A 23,484-nucleotide genomic window follows, 5' to 3' on the forward strand; every position below is an offset into this window, starting at 1 on the left:
AGCTTGATCGGCGGGGACGCTGACAAGTCCAGAAGGTCCGGGAACCATATCTGCCTCGGCCACGCAGGTGCGACGAGGATCATCCTGCACCGTGACCTCTTGAGCTGGTTGACGAGCCGGATTAGCAGAGGCAAGGGAGGGAACGCGTAGAGGAACAGGCCCTCCCAGGGGAACGAGAAAGCATCGCCCATGCTCCTCGTCTGGGGAAACCTGCTGGCGAACCTCCGGCACTTGGTGTTCGTCGCCGTCGCGAACAGGTCGATCTGGGGTGTGCCCCACCGTCGGAAGAGGCGATCCACCAGATCCTGCCGTAGTTCCCACTCGTGGCACGAGCGCAGCTCCCTGCTGAGTGAGTCGGCGATGGTGTTTTTTATCCCTGCCAGATGAAACGGCACCAGAAAAATCCCTTGGGCGACGGCCCAATGCCACAGGTCCTGCGCCTCCTTGGACAGCGCTGGGGACCTGGTTCCGCCCTGTTTCCTGATGTAAAACATGGTGGTGGTGTTGTCGGTGAAGATCCTCACCACCTTGCCCTTGAGGGACGGAAGGAAGGACCTGAGGGCCCAAAACACTGCACGGAGCTCCAGGACGTTGATATGCAGGGACTTCTCCGTCGGGAGCCAGAGTCCCCTCGCGTGCAGATTTTCGGTGTGCGCTCCCCACCCTTCCAGGGAGGCATCCGTGGTCACAGTCTCCTGGTGGGCTGGGGTCTGGAAGTCCATGCCCGCCGTCAGATGCGCGCGGGTGCCCCACCACCGTATCGCTCGTCGGAAACTCTCGTCGAGCTTGATCCTTTCCTCGAAGCTGCCCGTCGTCTGGATCCAGCGCGCATCCAGGAATTCTTGCAACGGGCGCATCCGGAGCCTGCACATGGGAATGAGGTAGATGCAGGAAGACATCATCCCGAGGAGGGACTTGATGGATCTCACTTTGGCCGCGTCGGCCACCAACATCCGTTGCACCTTGCCCAAGATGGTCCTGGTCCTCTCCTCCGACGGGGAGGCCAGAAGGGACACTGTGTCGAGCCTCGCTCCCAGAAACAGTGCGACTTGCGCGGGCTCCAGGTGGGATTTGGCGTAGTTCACGGAGAATCCCAGGTCCGTGAGGAGTTGGACGGTCCTTGCCGTGTGGACCACGGCGAGCTCCTTCGTCTTGGCGCGGATGAGCCAGTCGTCCAGGTAGGGGTAGACGTGAATCCCCTCGCGGCGCAGCTGCGCCGCCACCGGTGCGAGGCACTTGGTGAATACCCTGGGTGCCGACCGTAGTCCGAAGGGAAGGGCTTTGAACTGGTAATGACGCCCTTGGACCACGAACCTGAGGAATTTTCGGTGCCCCTTTAGGATGGGAATGTGGAAGTAGGCATCCTCCAAATCCAACGACGATAGGAAGTCTCCTTCCTCCAGTTGACCCAGGACGTGCTGGAGGGTGACCATCCGGAACTTCTGCGCCTTGATGAACTTGTTCAGCCGTCGCAGGTCCAGGATGGGGCGCCATCCTCCCGTCTTCTTCTTCACGAGGAAGTATCGCGAGTAGACTCCGGAGCCCCGAAGCCTCTTTGGGACGAGTTCGATGGCGCCCTTTCTGAGCATCGCCTTTACCTCCAGGAGAAGTTGAGGGACGTGAAGTTCTTTCCTGGCCACGGGGGGGACGCGCGGGCACCTTCTTTGAAACTCGAGCGCGTGGCCCCGGGCCAGGGCGTCCAGCACCCAACGGTCGGTGGAGATGGACTCCCACACGCTGACGAAGCCCGCCAGCCGGCCTCCCACCGGGGTGCTTCGGTGGGGGCCCGACCCCACGGCCGGTTCAATCCTGCTTGGACGCGGCCTTGCCGCCTTGACCTCCTTGGCGACGACGGCGGGGTCCGCTAGACTTGCCTCGTCCTCTGTAGGCCTCTTGCGACGACGAGCGGGCCGCTTGACGGTAGGAAGCGAAACCGCCGCCGGAACCTTTGGAGGCGCCCTTGCCTCCGCCGCTCCGAAAGGGCGTCCGTCGTTGCTGCAGGACTCCAAGGGCCCGGGCCGTCTCAGTATCCGCCTTGATGGCCTGAAGGGAATCGTCCACTGTCTTCCCAAACAGGTTGTTCCCGTCGAAGGGCATGTCCAGGACTCTGGTCTGGACGTCCTGCCGAAAGTCCGTAGCTTTGAGCCATCCACGACGTCGAAGGCAAACGCCGTTGCCCAGCTGGCGGAACCCAGTGTCGGCGATGTCCGTCGCCACGGTGATGGCGTGGTCAGAAGCCACTTCACCTTCCTGGAGGATCTCAAGGGCCTCTGCCCTCTTGTCGTCTGGCAGAAAATCCAGCAGGGGAGCTATCTTGTACCAGAGCTCCCTGTCGTAGCGGGCCACGATAGCCAAGGCGTTGGCCGCTTTAATCGTCGTCGCTGCCGACGAGATGACTCTACGTCCCATAGCATCCAATTTCTTTCCCTCGCCGTCCGGCGGGGAAGTCGATGTGGAGGCCGCACCCCCCCCCGCTTTCTTCCTGGCTGCCGCGGAGACGACGGAGTCCGGGGTAGGCTGCGCCCGGAGGCATAGGGGGGCCGTGTCCGGGACCCGGTACTTTTTCTCGTACCGGTCTCTTCTAGCTGGCGTAGTGGAAGGGTTCTTGAGGAGGGAAAGGCCCTCATCCCAAATGTCGTCCAACAGAGGCACTGCGAGGACTGTCTTCCTCTTGGCCTCGCGCCGCTGATAAAGGAAGCCTTCCTTTTTCTTCTCCTCAGGGCAGAGTTGGAAAAGCTCGGAAGCCCTGGAGATCATGGAGTGGAAAGATCCGATCTCGTCGGGCGGAGAAGCCCTGGTGGGGGGCGACGACGGAAAATCCTCGTCGTATGCCTCGTCGTCCGTACCCGTCGCTGCCGTGTCAGTCCCCGTATCATCCCCTCGGGTGGACGGGGCGCGACGGTTGAAAAGGAGGTGGAGGATGGATCCTTCTTTTCTTGGTAGGGGGAACACCAGAAGGTCCCGGTTCTGGATCCCCCGACGGGAGAGGTTCCTCCGTCGGTAACGGTAGCCTCGTCCTTATCTCGGTGCATAAGGACTGTATGGCCAACAAAATGGCCGCCGAGTTGTCTCGCGGCGCTGGCAGAGGGGAATCCGACGGGCGAGCAGGGGCCCCGTCGGTATCCTCGACGATGTCGTCGTCGTCACCCGCGTCGGGGTCCATTCCGACGGGCTGGCCTTGTTCCACGCCTAGGCCGTGGCTTAAGACCTCGATCAGCTCCTCTTCTGAGGTTGAGGCCGAATCTACGACGACGCCCTGCCCCCCCTTCTTCTTCCCCACGGAGGGTTTCATGGGGGTCCTATCGATGGGCACAAAAGAAGACTCCCTCCGAGGAGGCAGGGAGATTCTGGGCCCTGAGGTCGCCACCACTGGCGCAGCCTCCACAGGCTGAGCCAGGGCCGCCGCGACCGTTTCGATAGAGGGCTTGGTCGGATGGATCAAGGCCTTCACCACCTTAGGTGCGCTCACCGCCTTATCCTTGAGGGAGGGGGCACTGCCACGCTCCTCCTCTGCCTTAGAGCTCGACCGGGGCCTCTCCAGGAGCTTCGCCGGGTGCTCGGCCTTCCTCTTACCCGACCCAGAGCGTTGGCTCGTGGTTGATGGTGCCGGGGAGGGTGCGCCCTGCCTGGCGCCCGTAGAGCCCGACCGTTCGGCGCTCCCGGTGCCAGCGGACTCGCGGTGCTTGGCCTTATGTTGGGCCCCCGTCGCTGGGGCGCCCTCAAAGGTCTTAGAAGACCGCTCGGATTTCTTCTTCTTCTCGCCAGACGGGCTCTTACCCTCCAGCCAGTTGGCGAGACGTTGATGACGGTCCTTCATGGTCCGTTCCGACATGTTGCCGCAAAACGCACAGTCCTTCTCCACGTGCGTTTTGTCCTCATGAAGGCAGTAAAGGCAGAAAGAGTGTTCGTCTTCCTTAAAGACGTTCTGCAGCTGGCATCCAGGGCAGACCCTGAACAGCTTTCCGGGCGTCGAGCTTCCCTTCTCCTGGGCCATCTCCGAGACCGGGCCTGAGAAGCTTCTGGAGTCCTCCGAAGTGTAGCTCGACGAAATCTTCACCCTTGAGGGGCACAGACGAATCCGACACGGGTCCCCGTTGATCGGATGTAGGATCGGTGGAGCTTGAGGCTCTTTTGACCGAAAGAATTGAAGTTTTTTGTGAAAAAGCGCGAAAAATAGCACTAACGCTCGAGAGCAATAGCACGAGGATCCCAACACATGAACGTGCGGTAAAAATCTGAAGATGGCTGCCAGAGGCGGTGCTTAGGTAGAGGGCAGTCATTGGCTGCGGTCAGTATGACGCAGAGACCAGTGATTGGTTATTACTACGAAAGACAGATCAGAAACGAAACTGATACTGGTTTTTTCTTTACCGAGGATTCCCAGCCTGACGACGGGGAATATTCATGAGCATGTGAATCCATGCCAGACCCCATGCTGGAGAAGTAGTTTCCCACGACACTGGGTTTGGGGGTTCTTACAGGGTTTGGGAAAGACAGATGGTTTATTGGCTTTGGCTACAGAGATTTATCAGGAGGAGGGGGGGGCTTAGGATTGGAGTATCCTACAAAGGTCTTAAGGATCTCATCCTCTTCTTCTTCCCCGGTAGTATCCCGCATTTCACCTGGGGTATCTCCCCAAGCACAACCCCTACCCAGGTGATCCGCTCTCGCTCGTCCACTCCCCGCATTGGGATCTGAGAGCGCCAGCCCTTCCCTGGCCACCTGAATAAGAGATTCTGGAGGTCTTGCTGGGAGAATACCCTCAGGTTTCTCACAAGATCCATCAGGAAACACTGAAGACCTAACCAACTACAGACCAATCTTAAAAATCCCATACCTGGTGAAACGACTAGAAAGCTATGCCTACGAACAAATCCTGGTACATGTAGAAGGCAATCGGACACTAGAGCAGCCACAAGTAGGTGTCAGACCCATGAAACTAACAGAAACTGCATTGCTACCATATGGGATGATCTTAAAACCAATGCAGGCTCCAAAATCAATTCAACACCAATACTACTCGACCGGTCAGCAGCCTTCGACACAGTCCATCACGAACACTCATCAAAAGACTCAAAGGTATCAGAATCGGCAGCACAGCCCTCCTCTGTCTCAAATCCTTCTTGACTGGAAGAACGGAAACAACTTGGATAGCACTGTTCGAATCAGCACCTTATAAAACAACATGGAGTCCCACCGGGCTCATTGCTATCACCACTACTACTCTTCAACATCTACATGAACCCCCCCCGATTAACCTCAACAAAAAACACAGCCTCGCCTGTTACAACTACACAGATGACACTCAAATCATCTACAAATCAACTGCAGCTAAGAGCAAAACCCAACCCTTACCAACTGCCTCATTGAATTAAACTATTGGATGAGCACTAACCGCCTTAAACTAAATCCATCAAAAACTGAAATCATGATCGCACCTAACAACCCGGCAAAAAAAATCACCACTTTCCATGGTCTACCGAACAGGGAAACCAACCAGAACCATCCAAAGTGGTCAAAAATCTCAGAAAACTAATGGACAAGAAATAACACAAGAACCACAAGTCAAAGCTTTAATTAAGAAATGCTTCTTCCACTTGAACACAATCAAGAAAATACTCCTGTTCTTCATCTTCCCACACAGAACACTCGCCGGCATCTCTCTCGTCATGTCAAGAATCGAATACACCAACAGCATAATTTCGGAATGCCAGAATACCTTATGAGAAAACTGCTACAAATACAGAACACAGTAGCAAGAATACTCCTCAGACTCACTAAGAGAGAACACATCACACCAGCAATAAGAGCACTGTATTGGCTACCAGTCAAAAAACAAATCTTCAAAACGCTCTGCATAACACACAGAGCAATCCACGGTCAAGGAGCGGAATTCATTCAGGAAAAATTCTACATCTACAAACCAACACAAACGCTAAGGTCCAACAATTAATTTTGCCTCGAAACAAAACAATACGCAAAGCACAAATTCGGCGGATTAGCTTTCTCCTGCATAGAGATGAGACTTTGGTACTCACTACCAACAGAAATTCAAACAGAAGATCACCAAAAATTCTGTCAATTTGTTAAAAACATGGCTTTTTACTCACCAAGCTACAGAGGAAACACCAGCGAATGAAAACCGCCAATGCGATATTATTAGAAATCAGGAAATCCGAAACTGGATCACCCAGAGAAATCAAACACCCGACCCTGAACACCATAGAAGAATATTAATCGAACTGATGTACCAAACCCACATGAAAAATTAGAAGACAACTGACTAACCATACTAAAAACTCTTTTCTGCATACCCACCCTGCAACAGTGTAGAAAACAGACACATACCTCTGCCACAAAATCAGTAGTAGCACTCTCACTCTCTCCACAACACCAGGAGATGCATATTACCCACCCACATGCAAAGACACACCAAACACCACCCAACGTCGATCAACTTAAAATAAACCAGGACACAGCGACCGGTTTTACCAAACTGAAGCTACCAACAGCACATGAAAGCTCTCTTGAGCTTTATCAACCCACTATCCAACTAACCCATCCAAAACCCCCTTTCTTTCAGATCTGCCTGGCTGCCTGGAGACCATGAAAATGACAGTGGTGTGTTGTATGAATCACAATAACATAATTAGTGAGTTGATCCTGCTGAATTTGGGTTTGAAGATTCAAGCTGAAACCTTCGAGGGAGAAAAGACCGAAAGTTATTTTTCAGAAATTCTCACCCCTGAACATTTGAGACTTTCCCTTACCCCCACCCCCTTACTTACCTGTGGGCGGCACACCTCCTGTGTGCCGCCGTCACCAACATCCCTCTACAACACTGGTTACCTTCACTTGCGTGGATTGGAAGCAGCACCGCAGGGTCCACTTTTCTTTTCTAAATATTGTATTGAGTCGGGATTGGGGGACACCCCGCAACCCCTGCTCACATTACAATGAAGAAGAGTACAGGGACATCCCGGCAGCCCTTCTTCACTTTTATGTTTTGTATGGCATATTTCTTCAAATGTTTAGGCTGTACGAGATTTTCGTATAGCCAAAATTCGGACAAATATGCCATGGTTTTTTTTTCTGTCTTTTTGGACGATTCCAAGCCTGCTACACTTACCACCCCTAAGGGACAGAGTACGCGGGATCCCTATGGAGGTGAGGCCCCCTGAGGGGTTAGGAAACCCTCAGAGAGGTAACTAAGTCACCATTCCTCTCCCCCAGACACAAACACCTTTATGGGGTATCTAGAAACTAAGGTGTAATATAATCCTATGACGCTTGTAATGGCTGGCTGTGTTTCTGACCCAAACTTTACTTTGTCCTTATGGGAAACAGCAGAAAGGCAAAAAGAACAGCCCCCTGGAGGCACTTCGTCTGAGGAACCAACCAATTAGGAGAAGGTATCAGCGCAGCACGTAGAGTTCAAATGTATTGCAGCACACACAGGAAACATGGGCGGCAAGAGACTATGCCAGATGAGGCATCCTATGCTGCAGTGTGCTCTTGGTAAGTGCAGCAAAGCCTCCCAGACAAGTAACGTTTAGAGGGTCAAACGAAGGCCCTAAGAAGAAACCGCTCATAGGTCCTTGCACTGAGAGACCTGGAAAGGAGAAAAGCCATTGGTCAATGCAGAGTTGAATGACAAGTCACGTAAGCGGCTCCGTGGAGAGAGGACTAGCAGAGAGACTACAGAGCCCGCCTGAGGAGCACCACCCATCACAAGCAGGAACGCAGTGGCCCCACCCGAACGGGAGGTGGGCGGCACAAGCTCCAGAGTGGGGGAAATACAGAGAAGCCCCAGAGTGGGGATGTTAGGCAAGATTATATGCAGTACCCTTTGGGCTCAATACAACAACCCTGACCTCCTGGCAATAGGAACCCAACCTTTGGTATAAATCTGTACTACACAGGTTGGTAGCGTTTTGAGCAGCCAGGCTTTTCTCAAGAAGGGTCAATGTGAGCTGTAGGGGCGTTACACAGAGCTTCACAGTGACTAGTATTCAAATAAACTCTTACACACAAAGTTTCTTGATTAAACAATTATTAATTTATTTAAGTCAGTCTGAGTAAGCCTTCTTCAGAAAGGGCAATATAATAGTAACACACAAATACACTCAAATACACATTCTTAGTTTCTCTAAATCAGCAAGTACCCATTTGTGATGGCACACAGACACTTGCCTACACCCTAAGGTGACTTAAATAGCTAGGACACTGTGGACATTAATATATCACTGTTGCATTTAAAGCAATACTTAGGAGTTTGTCAAAGAGAAAGGTTATTCGAATAAAACAAGAGATCTCACAAATATTCTGAAGCAGGTAAGTACTTTTGGTAATCCCCAATGCAAAGTAAGTTAACCCCTTCCTGGGAGGAAGGCAAAACAAGATGTCAGAGGAAAGAAGAGTCATTCAGGGAGCCAGGCCGGGACAAAGTCAATTGGGAAAAAGTCCAGGGGAGCTGAAGCAATTATTGCAGGTAGGTAAAAGTCTTGCACATTGTTTTAGAAGTCTTTGTAGAAAAGAAGAAATCAAAGTTTGGCCACAAGCAGATGAGGCTTGTGAGGTAAAGAAGCTGATAGCAACTCTACAGAAGCAACCAAGACAAGTCTCCACTGAGAACAAGTGAGGTTACACAACAAGAGGTAAGTTCTCTTAGACTTTACAGTACCTTTGGTTAGAAGAAAACGGTTCCAGCTGGCGTTTGTTCTTGTGCAACTCTGCAGATCCTGTGTTCCTGGGCCTCAGTCGTGGGGACAAGAGGGAGGATGTCTGGAGGACTCCTGCACTGCAACGGGACGGTCGGCGACAGAAAAGGACCAACTTCGATTCAGTGGCACTTAATGGTTTCCGCTCCTCGTGTCTCAGCAAATAGCACCACTGCGGACTCTTGGCTTTTGAGATGGGCTTTTCTTGCATCTGGGGTCCAGCACTCTGTTGAGGTGGCTCAGGCTCGGTCAGTCCTGCTTCCTGGGAGTCTGCAGGATCTTCCTGGAGCTCTTGGCCAACTTAAAAGCAATGCACACATCTGGTGTTCCTCTCCCTGGCTCTTCGGTTCCAGCAGCAACTGCAGTGGAAATACAACCAGCTTTGAAAGGATGACCAAGTAGCTTACTTTGGAGTTGATTGGTCCCACCAACTAAAGGGGAGAAGTCGTCCTTGCAGGGCTTCTCTAGTCGGGACTAATTCGGAACTTCAGCACAGCAGCAGGGCTTCACTGGGCAAGCCAACGGTCCAGAAGTTGCAGCAGGCGTCTTTTCCAAGTTCTTCTTCGGATTCCTTCATCCAGTGGTTGACTCTGCCTTCCAAGCCAAAAAGCCTTGCCTTTTATGCACGATTCTCCCATTAATTCCAGCCTAGCTGTCAGTCAGCCAGCCGGTCAATCACCTAAGAGTGCATTCCTGTCTCCTAGGAGACTAAGCGCAGGGAATTTCGGGCAACTCCCTCGCTTCCTGCCCCCGCCAGACACCCTGGAGCCAGAGGCGGGCTTCACTTGTGAAGCCTGCCAAAGACAAAACGAACATAGGGACCAAACCTGGTTTGGCGAACAGAGTAAATTTCAAGAAGGACCTTTCCACAAAGAAATGGCAAAAAAAGAAGACTGGGAAATTTTGACAAAAATGGCACCCTCGGGTGCTTTACTGCAGCTGCGAACGCAGCCCACGGAATAAGCATAAGCACACCACAGTAGTTAAAAATAAACCACTGCCACCAGCCATTCATCGAGGAAAGGGTAACATAAAAATGTTACCTGAGAAACTAGAAAAAGGGGATATTAAGTAACTGGTCCAGCACAGATACTGTGTGCTGGGTCTAGATATGCCAGCACACAGATACTGTGTGCTGGCATACGTGGCGAAAAAATAAAAATCCTACGGACCTTGATGCTTATAAAAAAGCTGCCAAGGTCTATAAATCAGCTATTCATTTAGCTAAGAAAGACTCCTTTAATACTAGAATAATGGAGGGTAAATCGGACAGTAGGGAACTGTTTAAAATCTTAAAAGAACAGGCACAAGCTCCCAGATCTGCTCAAGCTAACATTACTAAGGACGAGGCATGGTGTATGGAGATACAAGCTGCCCTCTTGAATAAACTTGAGAAAATAAGAGAAGGGATTGAACTGAAGAAACTCGATTTACCAACACAGGGCTTAGAGAACAGTCTATTGCTCCCTACTAATAAATTGGAGGTCCAAGCCATGTTCAGCTTTAAGCCCATCTCTTATCAATAACTGGCTAAGGTGATATCGAACTTAAAAAGCATGAGTTGTAAAGGAGACCCTTGCTCTTCGTTAATAATTAAATTGACATAAAAAAGGCGTGTATCACCCCATTGTTGAAAAAGCCCAATCTCTGCCCCATTACAGCCTCCAATTATAGGCCTATTACCAATACTCCTTTACTGTTGAAGATCTTGGACAGAGTGGCCTATAATCAGATCTCGATCTTCCTGGAGCAAAACCAGGCTTATCATACATACCAATCAGGGTTCCGCCTGAATCATGGCACGGAGACGGCCTTGTTGGCACTTAAATCACACCTCCTTCATAGGATGGATGGAGGACATATCTTGCTCCTCATGATTTTAGATCTATCGGCTGCCTTTGACCTGGTGGACCATTCCATACTGTCCACCAGGCTAAAGAGCAATGCCAATTTCTCTGATGAGGCGATTAACTGGGTCATTTCCTTTTTGAAGGACAGACAAAATAGAGTGGCTAATGACACTGCCGAAGCACAACGGACCAGGCTGGAGTATGGGGTCCCACAAGGAGCCTTGTGTGTCGCCCTGCTTTTATAATATATTCATGATCCCCTTCTTCCAGATGTTGGAGAAAGAGGGGATCACATTTGCAAATTACGCCGACGACACACAATGTGTTATCCCCATATCAGGCTCATATGTGGAAGATGAACGGAGGATCAACGAAGTATACAAAAAAATTCAGGACTGGATGGTGGGGAATGGCCTAGCCATTACTAGTTCAAATACAGAGCTTTTACTCATCAGTTCAGAGCCCAAATTAGAGAAGTTAGGATCCAGGTACGAATCCTTTCTTATAGATAATTGCCACATAGAGGTCATGAGCAAGGTCAAAACACTGGGTATTTATCTTGATAAAAACCTGAATATGAATGCCCACGTAAATAGCCTTGTTTCATCGGCCTCATATTTCCTCAAGTTGTTCCGCTGCCTCAGACCTTTTATTTCAGAATCAAACTCCGAAACTCTGGCAAGGGCTTTAATCGGATCTAAGATCGACTATTGCTGTCAACTCCTTGTTGGGTTTTCGCTTTCTGACGTCCATCGGCTACAAGTCATACAGAATGGAGCAGTTAGAGTGGTAAAACGCCTCTCTAGAAGAGACCATGTGTCAGAAGCCCATCAAAGTCTACACTGGTTACCTGTGCAGGCTAGGGTTGAATTTAGGCTTCTCCTTATCACACATAAATGCGTACACAGAGTCATGCCCTTTTATCTGAAAGACTTAATTTTGGTTAAAAAAAACACCAGATCCCTTCGATCGGACGAAACAAATACCTTGATTATGCCACGCCTGAAAACAAAAAAATCTAGGGATTCCGCATTCATATCGGCAGCTCCCCTTAAGTGGAACTCTCTGTCTGTTACTTTGAGGACCACCTCTTCTACAGAAATTTTTAAGAAGGGGCTGTAAACCGTACTTTTTTCATAAAATGCATCCATCTGTTCTGACCCTATTCTGGCTGGACTCTCGCTTGTGAGCAAGGTCCTGGATTCGGCTGTATGCATCTGTTCTTTCATGTTTGAATGTTTTGCGTTTGAAAGTGCCCTTAAGCCTTAGGGTACCTGGTGCGCTATATAAATGTAAACATAAACAAAACATAGAAAGTTACAAATGTAAGTAAAGTCAATTCACTTCACTGCTCTTGGAAACAGTAGTTTATCCAAGAGAAGGTATTTAAACCTTTGGGAAATCTGAAAGACTTCCCTGTGCCACTGCACTGAGGGTGCTGTGTGACACAATGTAAAGGTGATGCCTATGGAGATTGTCATACTCCATACTTAACAAAGAAACACAGAGTTCAAATCACGTTAAAAATACGAGAGTGGGAAAAATGGTCTAACTCTCTCCAGATTAAAAATGAAAAGTCCTAAAATCCAGCAAAGTTGCTGGGGGTCTCTAAGGTAGAGGGGAATTAGCACATTTCTGAGAATTCTCCCTAAGAAGGGAGAAAGAAAGAGACCAGCAACGGAGCGAGGAAAGATCAGAGAAACCCCATAGTGGGGAGAAAGAAAGAGACAAGCCCCAGAGAAGGTAAAGATCATAAGAAACCCCAGATTGGGGCAAAAGACAGACGAGCCCCAGAGCGGGGACAGTAACAAGAAGTCCCAGAGTGGGGAGAGAGACAGAGACGGACCCCCAAAGTGGGGAGAGTGGGGAGAACGAGAGTGAAAGGACCCCGATAGTATGGGGAAGCCAAATATAGGAAAGTCTCCCCCAAGGGGAGAAAGACTGATAAAAAAAACAACTTTGCAAGAGAACCAGAAAAACCTAGATGGACCCCAGGCCGGCCTCAGCAGTGCACAAACTGTGAGTTTGGCACTGTGAACATAGGTAAGGGCCTATAGTAAAGAGACACAGGGGTGGGTGTCAGAAGCCAGTAGCCTTCCGTTTCATTGAGCAATGCCCAAAAGTATGTCTTGGTTTTTTATGTTTTTCTTTTGAGTAGTATGGAGAGAAACTAGGTTAGAATAGGATTCATTATGTTTAGCCATCTTGACACCCTGAGGAGCATCCTTTTGGATTTTCCTCTGTAGAGCATAGGGATTAGTACTACAGGTGTAAGGAATGAAGACAGAATAAAATTGATACTAATCAAGCCTTCTTGTCCGTCTCCTGATTCTGACTTACCACAATAGATTCTATGAAAGAAACCTTCCACTCGGCCACGGTCTTCAGAAAACATGTCCTTGCTATCAACTGATTTTTCTAGGACAAGTCTGGCGGTATCTCTTGCACACAGGTCTTAGCCATAGTCTGTACTGAGACGTTAGAGTTTTTCCATTCTTATAACAGGTTAATATGGTATACCTGCTGTTAAGACAAATGTTTTGTTCCTTTCCCTCGATAGACATCTCTTGAACCCCCCCTATTATTTTGCTTTAATTACCGTGCTAAACTCATCAGTTCAGTGGGTCTTGGTCTTCCATTGTGAAATTGTTTAACACTGCATGCTTCCCTCCTGTTTCTCTTATTCTGTCACGTAAGTAGGAGTTCTTTTTTCTCAATGGGTAACTAATCTAAGAACACTTGAAGAATAACAACATCGCCAGGTCCTGAGTAGTGTGTCCTGGGAACTTTGGTGCTTGTTAAACCAGCTGATGGTAAATGCTTGTAGTTGCTGGGTAACAGACCTTCAATAAGTATTCCTGGAAGCTGTAGTCCTTACGGTCATGATCCCTCAATGTGGCTCTCAGGCCGATATAACCACCTCTCTGGGGGAAAACAAGCTGGTCTGATCCCTCCTCAAACACCCAATGGGAGACATGTTGGGTATGTGTCGGACAATCCCAGTCTCTATTGGCTCCGGGAAGTTCTGACAACTCACCACACTAACCTTCAAATGCCATATTGTTTCTGCACCCTCTATTCTAGAAAACAGGATCCAACATTACCACCCTACCAAAGAACTCTATTTTGCGGGACAGCTGCTACTAAAAGTGTTCCCCTACTGCCAGATACCATGGCAGAGGGAACAGAACATTATCAGTAGCTCCTATGCTGTGGAACGCATTATCCATCTAAATCCATCAAGCAACATCGGTTGTGGCCTTTTTCATCTCTTTGGAACTGTCATTGCCCATCTAGTTCTTGCAGCAACTAGCAACAATGAATTTTGTGATGTGTGCTTTAATACGCTTTTAAATACATTCAAAATCAAAGTTACATTACAATAAGTGGATTCCTCCCATTGCATCTATTGGCCATTGAGCAACTTAAACTAACACATGAAAGAAAGGAAAAGAAATCCAAATTCCCACCTGCTGCATGATGTGGGTAATGCTGCCAGCAGAAGACACTGGAATCGACTTCACAACCACAGATGTCTGCGCTGCGGACTGTGACTGTGACACGTGCTGCACAAGAGTCCGTTGGGCCTGTGATGTCTGAAGCGGGAGGTGGTGGTGGTGATGCTGGTGGGGCTGGGATGACTGGCTGACTGAGAGCAGGGAGGTTAATGGCACTTCCCCAGAACTGACAGTAGTTGTTGAAGCCACTTGTCTTGCAGGTTTACCTTTAAATGAGAAGGTAAGCACAATAAAAACGTGGTTTACCTTTAAATGAGAAGGTAAGCACAATAAAAACGTACATATTCTTCACTGCATTTATGAACTGCTCCAATACAACAAGCATGTTTAACTGACTATTAAATATTGTGTGGGTCTCTTTTTGAAGACTTAGAGAGACACATGATTTTAAAAAGATGAAAAACAAAATACAAGTGCACAAATGAAAACTTTCACGTGCCTTTTGATTTTGCTAATATAATAAATAAATATGCATCTAAAATTCTCCAAGTAAGACATCCTTATCCTGAGACCCAACCCCTCATCTAAAATTCTGTGAGGCCCTCAGACCCTAATGGAGTCACACATGTCACAGATATTTTATCTTCCCATTCACTCATGCAGGATGTCTGAGTGAGTACATATAGTTCACGGTTACAAACACTGTAAAGGTAGGGTAAGTGCTGTGAAAAATGCAAAGAGCACTAAAGCCAGTGGGTTCCATGTGTTAATAGCCCCGCAAAAATATTGCCATCCAAAAATATCACCATATTTTTGAGGCAATATTAAGCAATGGAACCTGCGGGAGACACCTCGGCAACCCCCATAATTTTCGGAATAGAGCAGGGGACACCTTAACCCCCGGTCCCAATAACCCCATAAATTAGTCTCACTAATAATATCGCCTATGGCCTTACCCCACAACCATATATATGGCAATATTATTGGTGGAGATAATATTACCTGATACCAGCCAGTGTGCAAGGTGTACTTAGTGATTCAAATCTACAACCCTTTTATCACATACATATTTGTCAAATATGGTCATTCTCACGTTCCCAAAATGCACTTTGATGTTATACACTGCAACGAGGAACCCCCTTTGGTACTATTTGTCCCCTTACCCATCTGGAAATTTTGAAGCGTACAGCAGGTGTAAACCCGACTGTCTATCTTGGATTGATAACCCTATATCAGACAAGTTATAAGTCCTTCTAGCTTATGATAATGTGATTTGCACTGAAAGACAAAGGTAACATTCTTATTAGGACTGTGAGAAATACTGACAGTCATTACTTTTCAATGTTTCTACAATTCATTTAGCTTTTTTCCAATAGCCCCTTTGGCTGAGATTAAACAACATTTTGCTTCTAAAAACACCCTTCCTTCTTGGAAAGGGTCACACTGAGATTAAAACCAAGGGTATTTCTTTCTGTGAGTACCAAGGAAATGTTTAACCTTGTGTGATGGCCACTGACTGGTTGTTAGTGTGCCTGAACATGAACCTGTTGCAGTATGCACAGACAATATTAACACAAATTAGAAAATAACAAAAAGGCAATTGTAAAGCATGATCCTCCAGTCCCTTACAAAGTCTGTCCCCGATGAAACTGTCCATATCCCTGTAATACAACTGCATATGGACAATGTGCTGCAGTGCTATGGCAATATTCCTGCACAACAAAAACAATGACAATTTCTCTCTCTATATATACTCAAGAAAAAAACTTTAGTTGCAGGGATGTTAAGGTGAGAATTGAATGCCACAAAACCCCGTAAATTCAACTAAAGCCACCTTAACTTTGCGCCCCCTGTTGCGCAGCCTATGACCACGATGACATCACTGACGCCATCACTAATTACATGTCATATGAGAACACTGATGACATTACAAATCACATCACTGATGTCATCACTCGTGACAACACTAATTACATTACAACAATAACTGGCCTTAACCATGGCCTTCAGCCACTGTCAGTGTGCATGGGCAAATATATTTTAACACATGAATGGGTGCTACTCATGGACTTCAGTTATGGACAGTGGTGACAACCTTCACCCATGTGCACTGAATATTTTAAAACACTAAGTCTACAACCATAGACTTTGGCCTTCACCAGCGGTACAGCTTTCAACCGTGTCCACTGTATATTAAATAAACTGGTCAGGCACCAGCCATGGACATTAGCACAATACAGGGCAGAGATTTTTCATCTCTGATGTCATTTTAGTTATAGAAATATCTTTTTTTAAAATAAAAAATAAAAAATGTAACCGCAGGTGCCGAACTACACATACCTGAGGGCATCTGTAATCCTTTGTAACCTCGGATATAGCCGCGAATATCGGCAAAACAACCGAAAAAAAACAAATGCTTCACTGTCTCCCCCAGGCCATCACCAAGTGCCCCCCTCATCTGTGCCAGCTCCTCCCACTCCCCAGACCGCCTCCTCACTGCCCTCTCCCTTTCACCCCAGAGCACACGCTGCTTCTGTGATGCAGTTTTCTCAGATGTCGGCTATTCGCGGCTATAGCCGAGGCTACAGAAAGCTTTGTGTTGCAAACTCGGCCCATGGACCCCCTCCCAACTCCCAAATGTCACTCTGTGCTTTCTAGCCACCCCTCTAATCCCCCACCTCTGCAATGAAGGCAGTTGTATGTTTTTTGACCTGCAAATAGCTTTTTACTGCGTTTCATTTTACCTTAACCTCAGCTATAGCCTTGACTATCTCTCGCATTGAGAGAAAAACAAGATGGCAGTGATTTCATTTCTGAAAACCATAATCCTGCAATGCACCATGGGAGATATAACTATAATTTTTGGAGAAGGGGGAACCCCCTTCTCTGTCAAATTTTAAAATAACCACAGCATGGAATAACCCCAAACCACGCATGGCGTGCGAGTCAACGCTTCGTGCCCCAGTTATTTCGAACCTGGTCCAAATCCATCCAACGGTTTGGGCTGTGCGCTTTGGCAAGAATTGACCTTTTTTGTCTATGGGAAAATGAATGGGAAGTAGGCTGCACTTTTGGAGAAAAAAAAATGTTTGACGCTTAATAGCTTTTTGATTGTTTAACGAATCTTTACGAATCTGTGCAGTCTAGGGGGGCCCCACAGTTTCTAATCACTTTTGGAATTTTGGCCAAATCCGTTACTCAAACTCAAAGTTATTAACAATAGAATTTTGAGGGGTTCCTATGTGTCTCCAACTCACCTTAACTCCAGAAATTCGCAAGTTATGGTAAGCTAAGCAACCATAACTTGCGCCACCACTGTGCACTTCTAAGACTAACACCCATGCCATCAAAAATGACATCACAAATGTCATGATGACATCAACTTGGCTGAAGTTGATGTGTAGTATTGTCGAAAGGAAAGAAGAGAGTTCCTGTTTCGATATTACAATGGGTAATATGGGTAAATGGAAACATGGCAAGCATATACAATTGAAGTGCCAGTTGATGGTAGTGGATGGGAGAAAAAAACAGTAAGCTTTTTAAGAACGTAATGGACGCTCAGTGGCAGATACCGTGCGAACAGGTGTTATGATTAGCTCTGCCTGCAAGAGAGTGGAATGTTGAGATGGAAGGCAGAGCGCAGAATGTTTACCCATGAGTGAGTGTTCCAGGGTGGTCAGTTGAAAGATGTAAGCCCTGAGAGAGGATGCCGGTGGGTGTCCTATTTTCCCCATGACTTATCTGACATAAGAACTGTAACTAATAAGCCCAAACTAAGTAAAGAACTTACAGTTAACAAGAAGTTGTCAGAGTCATTTGTAACCGGACCCAGAAATTAACAGTGGCGACGAGGATCTAGAAGAGGTTGGAAAAAAAAAGCACAGGAAAGGAGCAGGATCAAGGGTTTGATCAAGCTGGAACTGAAGGACAATCGGTGGAAAGGAAATAGCCACCAGAACAAGCAGAAATGAGAAACAGAGGAATCCGAGGCATCCACCGCCCCCCCCCCGGCCCCTAAGGTAAGCGCGCAAAGGGGCTGGGTAACTAGAAAAGGAAAAATATTTGCACCTCGCATAGGCAGCTTTATTAGCGCTCCGGTAAACACTAAATGTATTAACGGTGTCCTGAAATGATTACCGTCATGAAAGTTGGTGGAGGTTCATCTGCGCTAGCATATTGCTGCTGTGATATATCAAGTTGGGCATCTGTCCTGTGTGTGACGGTTGGCCTGGAGAGCTCTGTTTGTGGCTCTGCAAATCCTTGTTGTGGTGACGTCACAGCGTGGCTGAGGGTGTACTGGTGACAATTGCGTGTACAGAATGTTTACCCCAACGTTCCGAGTCTCTGCAGTGTAGAGCATTTCGTTATAAGAAACTCATGGGAGTTTCGAAAAGTGCACCTTTCAACGTGCTCATAACGTGCTGTACTTCCGGGTCTGCGGCATCTGTTCATCTGCGTACCATGGATGATTCATCGAGAAAAAGGACTGCAACTAAAGTAAAAATGTTTTGCGGAATAGAAACAACATTTGGATCAAAGCGCTCGTCTCGTGGCAGTCGGAAAAAAAGAAAAAAAAAGGAAAGTGTGCAAGTTCACAAGTGGATTAATTGTGTTAGCTGCCAAAGGGGACACATTTGTTTTTTTTTCTGCATTTATTACACACTGAACCATCGGAGACATGAGGTACTGTTCTAACGTTTCTTATGCAGGATCGGATGGCCATTTATACGGCTTGATTGTTATTTGCATCTAGTGTCATTGACATCACTATTCTATATGGCCTGGTATTTTTTTGGCTTAAAAGCAACATGTCACAAGCTAATCGAATTTCATCAGTAATTGAAAGGCCATCGCAAAAAGAAAATGTCATGCTTTCTGAAATTGTTGTGAGTTGTTGGGATTATTTTCTTGTATGCACCCAATCTTGCGTTTTTGGTATGGGGACTTCTCGTTGGTTGTGCTGAGGTAATGGGCATGTGTGTTGCTCCATTAAATTTTTTTTCACAGGTACACAACCAAGATGGACTCTTGAATTTTAAAAGTTGAGACTCAAATGTAGTGACCACAGTTTTTATTTCATGTAGTGGAAGTTTGTTCCCAGTCTAGTCTAGGCATAGCATTGTTATTTGGCATATGATGGCTCTGTGGTGGGAAAGTTATTATGTTGGAGCCATTTACTGGTATGGTGCCAATTTAAGTGGTGCTTTGTGATGACAAAATGTGATTTTAGCGTTTCATTGTGTCAAGAGGTTTATGACAAGTTTTGGATACTGATTGGTTCTACTCTTTTTAGAAGGAATGGTCAGGTATGTTTGATTTGCACTAACGTGACCATTTCTCCACAGGCATTTTTTTTCGACATATGCTCTGATGGCATGTGTGAGAGTGCTAAAAAATTTGAAAAATGTTTTGTTATATTTGGACGTACTGCAATCCTGGGTAATGTTCAGTCATGCTATGTCTTACATTAACTTAAAACAATTTTCTTTCACAGGTGAAAGACCTTGAAAGACATTGCAAGTGTTAAACATTGGACTCAAGTGTAGGATTATCATTTGATAACCATATTTTATGCCAAATGTTTCGAACTGTATTGTTTGGGGAATGTGTGTGAGGTTGCAAATGTTATGTAGCAAGCAATGTATAGGTGCAATGCTAAATGTTAATTCATATTGCCGATGAGTGCGCAAAGTGTTGTGGGAGAGACATCTTAAATAACACATTTGCTTCACTGTCTCATCACCCTTTATGACATCCGGCGATTTGAAATGAGAAAAACACCAAACCGACAGTAGACTGCGCCGCATTGCAGCCAACCTGGATGCATGTATGTGTTGGAGTTTAGCTTATTAGTAAGCTAGTTTAAGGTCTGGTGGAGTTGATCAGTTTTGCTCTTAGCATATTGTTAGGTATGGAAGTATTGGTGGTGGAGAGTACAGTCTGGGTTGGATGTCTCTCCCCGTTATACTTGACTTAATTATTACATGTGTACTTACCTTCTGTGTTAACCTAGTAAACGTTTGAACCCAAGTTAAGAGACTCCCTGCACTTATTCTATCTGATCTTTAAACTTAACATTGGCGACGAGGATTTTTGGGGGACTTTGAAAGCAAAACATGTGCCAAGGAAAAGATAACGGAGCAACAGGAGGAGCACTAAACTTAAAAAAGAAGCAGAGTGCCAGAGGAGACATCCACCGGCCATCCCCCCCCCCGGCCCCAAAGGTAAGCGCGCCCTGTGACTGATTTATGGAGACAGGCACATCTGTGCCTACAGGGGCTGCGCTGCGCGGCCGTTATTTTGGGTAAAATGACTCTGGAGCTGCACATTTCCCATTTCTAACAGCGCGCAGGGGCTGGAAAAAAAAAACTCTGTAGCATATGCAGGTTGACGCTGCAACATATCACGGCGCTGCAAAATGTTCATTGACTCCATATGAAGTTACAGTTATAACTTACGCAGCAAGTGATATCGTTTTGTTGCCCTGAGAGTTGTCTCATTTAATGTGTGCCTGGCTGGGGATGTGAAAGGGTCGTCTGTCGTGTCGGGCAGAAACCCCAGGGGTGGTGCGATAGGTGACGGTTGGAGAAGAGAGCTGTGTCCGTGGCTGCTCCCTCTGTCCCAATGATGACGTCAAGTGAATCCCTGGGGTATTAGCGATGTCATTCGTTGGTTGGAATTCTAATGCCGGTGTTCCAGGACTGAGCTGTCTATGGGGTCAATCATCACGAGTTTCTGTGTGTTTAGAGAAAAGCACTTCCCAACGTACTATGTACGTGCCCTATTTCCGGGTCTGGAGGAGTTTTGCAGTGTGGAAAAGCATTTTCCAACGTGCGTGCTGCGTGACATGTTTCTGGGTGTGAAGGAGCTTTGCAGCGGATGAGGAGTTCGCAGAAAAGAACATTGCAACTTGCCTTGGATTTCAGACGGCAAGATTTGGATTAATGCCAAAAGTAATTGAAAACGGATCAGAGTTTTGTTTTTTTTCTTTCGTTTCGTTGTGATTGTAAAGGAACTGCAATATGGAACAACGGAGCTAGCCATCAAGGTGGACCCGTTTGTTTTCTTTTGTTGTAATCTAAACAACATCGGCTGTTGCCGTTTTGGTGATGCAAGGTACTTTTCATGTTTATTTTGGTGGCGCTCAAAGTGTTCTGGCATCAGTAAAGGTGGTGAAGCTGCTTGTGAGGAGAATATCGCAGCTGTGGTGATTTACATTACATTATTTCTGTGGCTGGTTGGCTGCAATGCGGCGCAGTCTACTGTCGGTTTGGTGTTTTTCTCATTTCAAATCGCCGGATGTCATAAAGGGTGATGAGACAGTGAAGCAAATGGGTTATCTAAGATGTCTTCATTGGCAAAGTGCGGCATAATTTTTTTTTTGGAGGAGCTATGGATTTCATGCTGATTATCTGCCATACCAGTTTAGTTTTTACATTTCGACAAGTTCAGAGACGCTCTGCTGATGGGGTCTTTGTTTTATTCTGGTTAATAAGAAATGGTGATATATATATATATTACAGTGCTGTTACACTAAAGCGTTAATGCGGCATTTAGATTGCAAAGGATTAAAATGTCATGTGATGCCTGTTAGATCATTTCGTTGCAGAATTGTTGCTATGGCTTTCAGGGTTGGGTGACTGAGAGGTTTGATGTTATGGTTGGTTGTCTTTGCCTCTGTTTCAGTTTCTCATGTGTGACATGATGAGTTGCATTATGTATGTTATTTTGGTTAACCACATTTTCATTCACAGGTTCATCAAACACAAAGGACTTTGTAGGGTAAAGAATATGGATTCGGTAGTAGTGTTTAACTCCCGCTTACCATTTTTATACTCTCAATTTATCTTTGCTTGCATGGTAAGAGATTTGTGGTGAGTGAAGTGTTTGTGTTGTGGTGGTAACAATATTTTGGTTATTTGGGTGGGATTTGTGGTCCCGGTAAAAGGTTCTGGGTGAACTGGTATCCTTCGCACTAGGTGCATCCTGACAATTTGGTGTTTCGGTGGGATGTATGGTCCCGGTAAAAGGTTCTGGTTCTGGTTGAACTGGTATCCTTCGCACTAGGTGCATTTGTTGAGTTGTGTGTTTTGGTGGGATTTGTGGTCCCAGTAAAAGGTACAAGTTCTGGTTGAACTAGTGTCCTTCGCACTAGGTGCAGTCTGACAATTTGGTGTTTCGGTGGGATGTATGGTCCCGGTAAAAGGTTCTGGTTGAACTGGTATCCTTCGCACTAGGTGCATTTAGTGAGATGTGTGTGATGGGATGTGTGGTCCCGGTAAAAAGGTGCAAGTTGGGTGAAATTTGTATCCTTCGTATTAGGTGCACTTCAGTGATTTGGTGTAATTGCACCACGTGCATTGTGGTGATTTGAGGTTCTTACACTGTTGCTGAGTTGTGTTGGGATTAAGGGTTCCGACATTTGTCCTAGTGTATTGGGATGTGTGTCCCACTCACGCTACTTTGGGAGCGTGAAATATGCTGATGTTGTTATTTGTAGAAATTGGTATCCTGTGTTGGTGGAAACAGTTGGAGGTGTTTAACTTCTTATGGTGTCCTTGCACATCTTGTTAAGGGATTATGGATGATGATGGTATGGTGTCCGAGTTGTTGGTTTGGTTTTGTGAGTGAGGGCTGGTTCCCTGTGTTTGATGTCCGTTGTGGGCCCGCTACAGAGTTGGATGCATGTATGTGTTGGAGTTTAGCTTATTAGTAAGCATGTGGAAACCTCGTCAGCAGAAAAAAGGGGAAAGGCAGAGAAGGAGGGAGGAGGGGTGGCTGCAGAAGGGCCAGAGGAAGAGCAGGGAATAGAGGGAGGGAGGTGATAGGAGGAGAGAGAGGACAGGATGTCCTGAGTTTTTTAAATGAAGTGAGAGGCCAGTGCCGTGCAGAGGGCCTGGGAGGGGATAGGCGAGGTAGAGATTGCAGCAGGGTTGGCCAGTTATTTGCAGAGTTTAAAGAGTTCAGCCGAATTGTTAGATGCCGCAGAGATGCGGGCTTGGATAAGGGCGCACACGACACAGAAGGAAAGAAAGGCAAGGGCCGGTACAGAAGGGGCACCATCTACAGGGATAAACATAGGGCATGTGCAGAGGAGGGAAATGTTGGGTGGCCTTCACTTAAATAGGCGGCAGTCATTGTCATGCTCCCGGACCAACCCTTCCCAAAACACTTCCAAGTAGCTTCCCTATATAGAGTAGCGCGTCGCAGTACATGTACAATACAATGCCCTTTGCCAGGTAAGGGTCTGCAGCGCAGCATATGGTCTGCAAGGATATTTTAAGGATCCGCTGCCTACAGGAGTGCCCCTGATGTTGGCAGGAGCAGATGTGGAGAATGCCGTACATGAATTTAACCTAATGTATTACGGCCTTCGGCCATGCACCCAACAGTCTAGGCCTTGCCCACACCCACCACAACATAACAGAGCCATGCAGGCGAGCATATAGCCATGTG

At 47.1% G+C, this 23,484-nt stretch overlaps 1 protein-coding gene across 5 annotated transcripts in view; it reads right to left on the reverse strand.

The window, feature by feature from the left end:
• EMSY (EMSY transcriptional repressor, BRCA2 interacting) overlaps positions 1–23,484 on the reverse strand; it is a 698,405-nt gene that overhangs the window by 108,733 nt on the left and 566,188 nt on the right. For all 5 annotated transcript variants that reach the window (XM_069640042.1, XM_069640040.1, XM_069640041.1 and 2 more), the window contains one exon: positions 14,041–14,294. In XM_069640042.1, the coding sequence (XP_069496143.1) occupies positions 14,041–14,294 (254 nt within the window). The remainder of the gene's footprint in view (positions 1–14,040; positions 14,295–23,484) is intronic.

Source organism: Ambystoma mexicanum, chromosome 7q (assembly GCF_040938575.1).
Source record: "Ambystoma mexicanum isolate Mex_15411 chromosome 7q, UKY_AmexF1_1, whole genome shotgun sequence".
NCBI classification, from domain to species: domain Eukaryota; kingdom Metazoa; phylum Chordata; class Amphibia; order Caudata; family Ambystomatidae; genus Ambystoma; species Ambystoma mexicanum.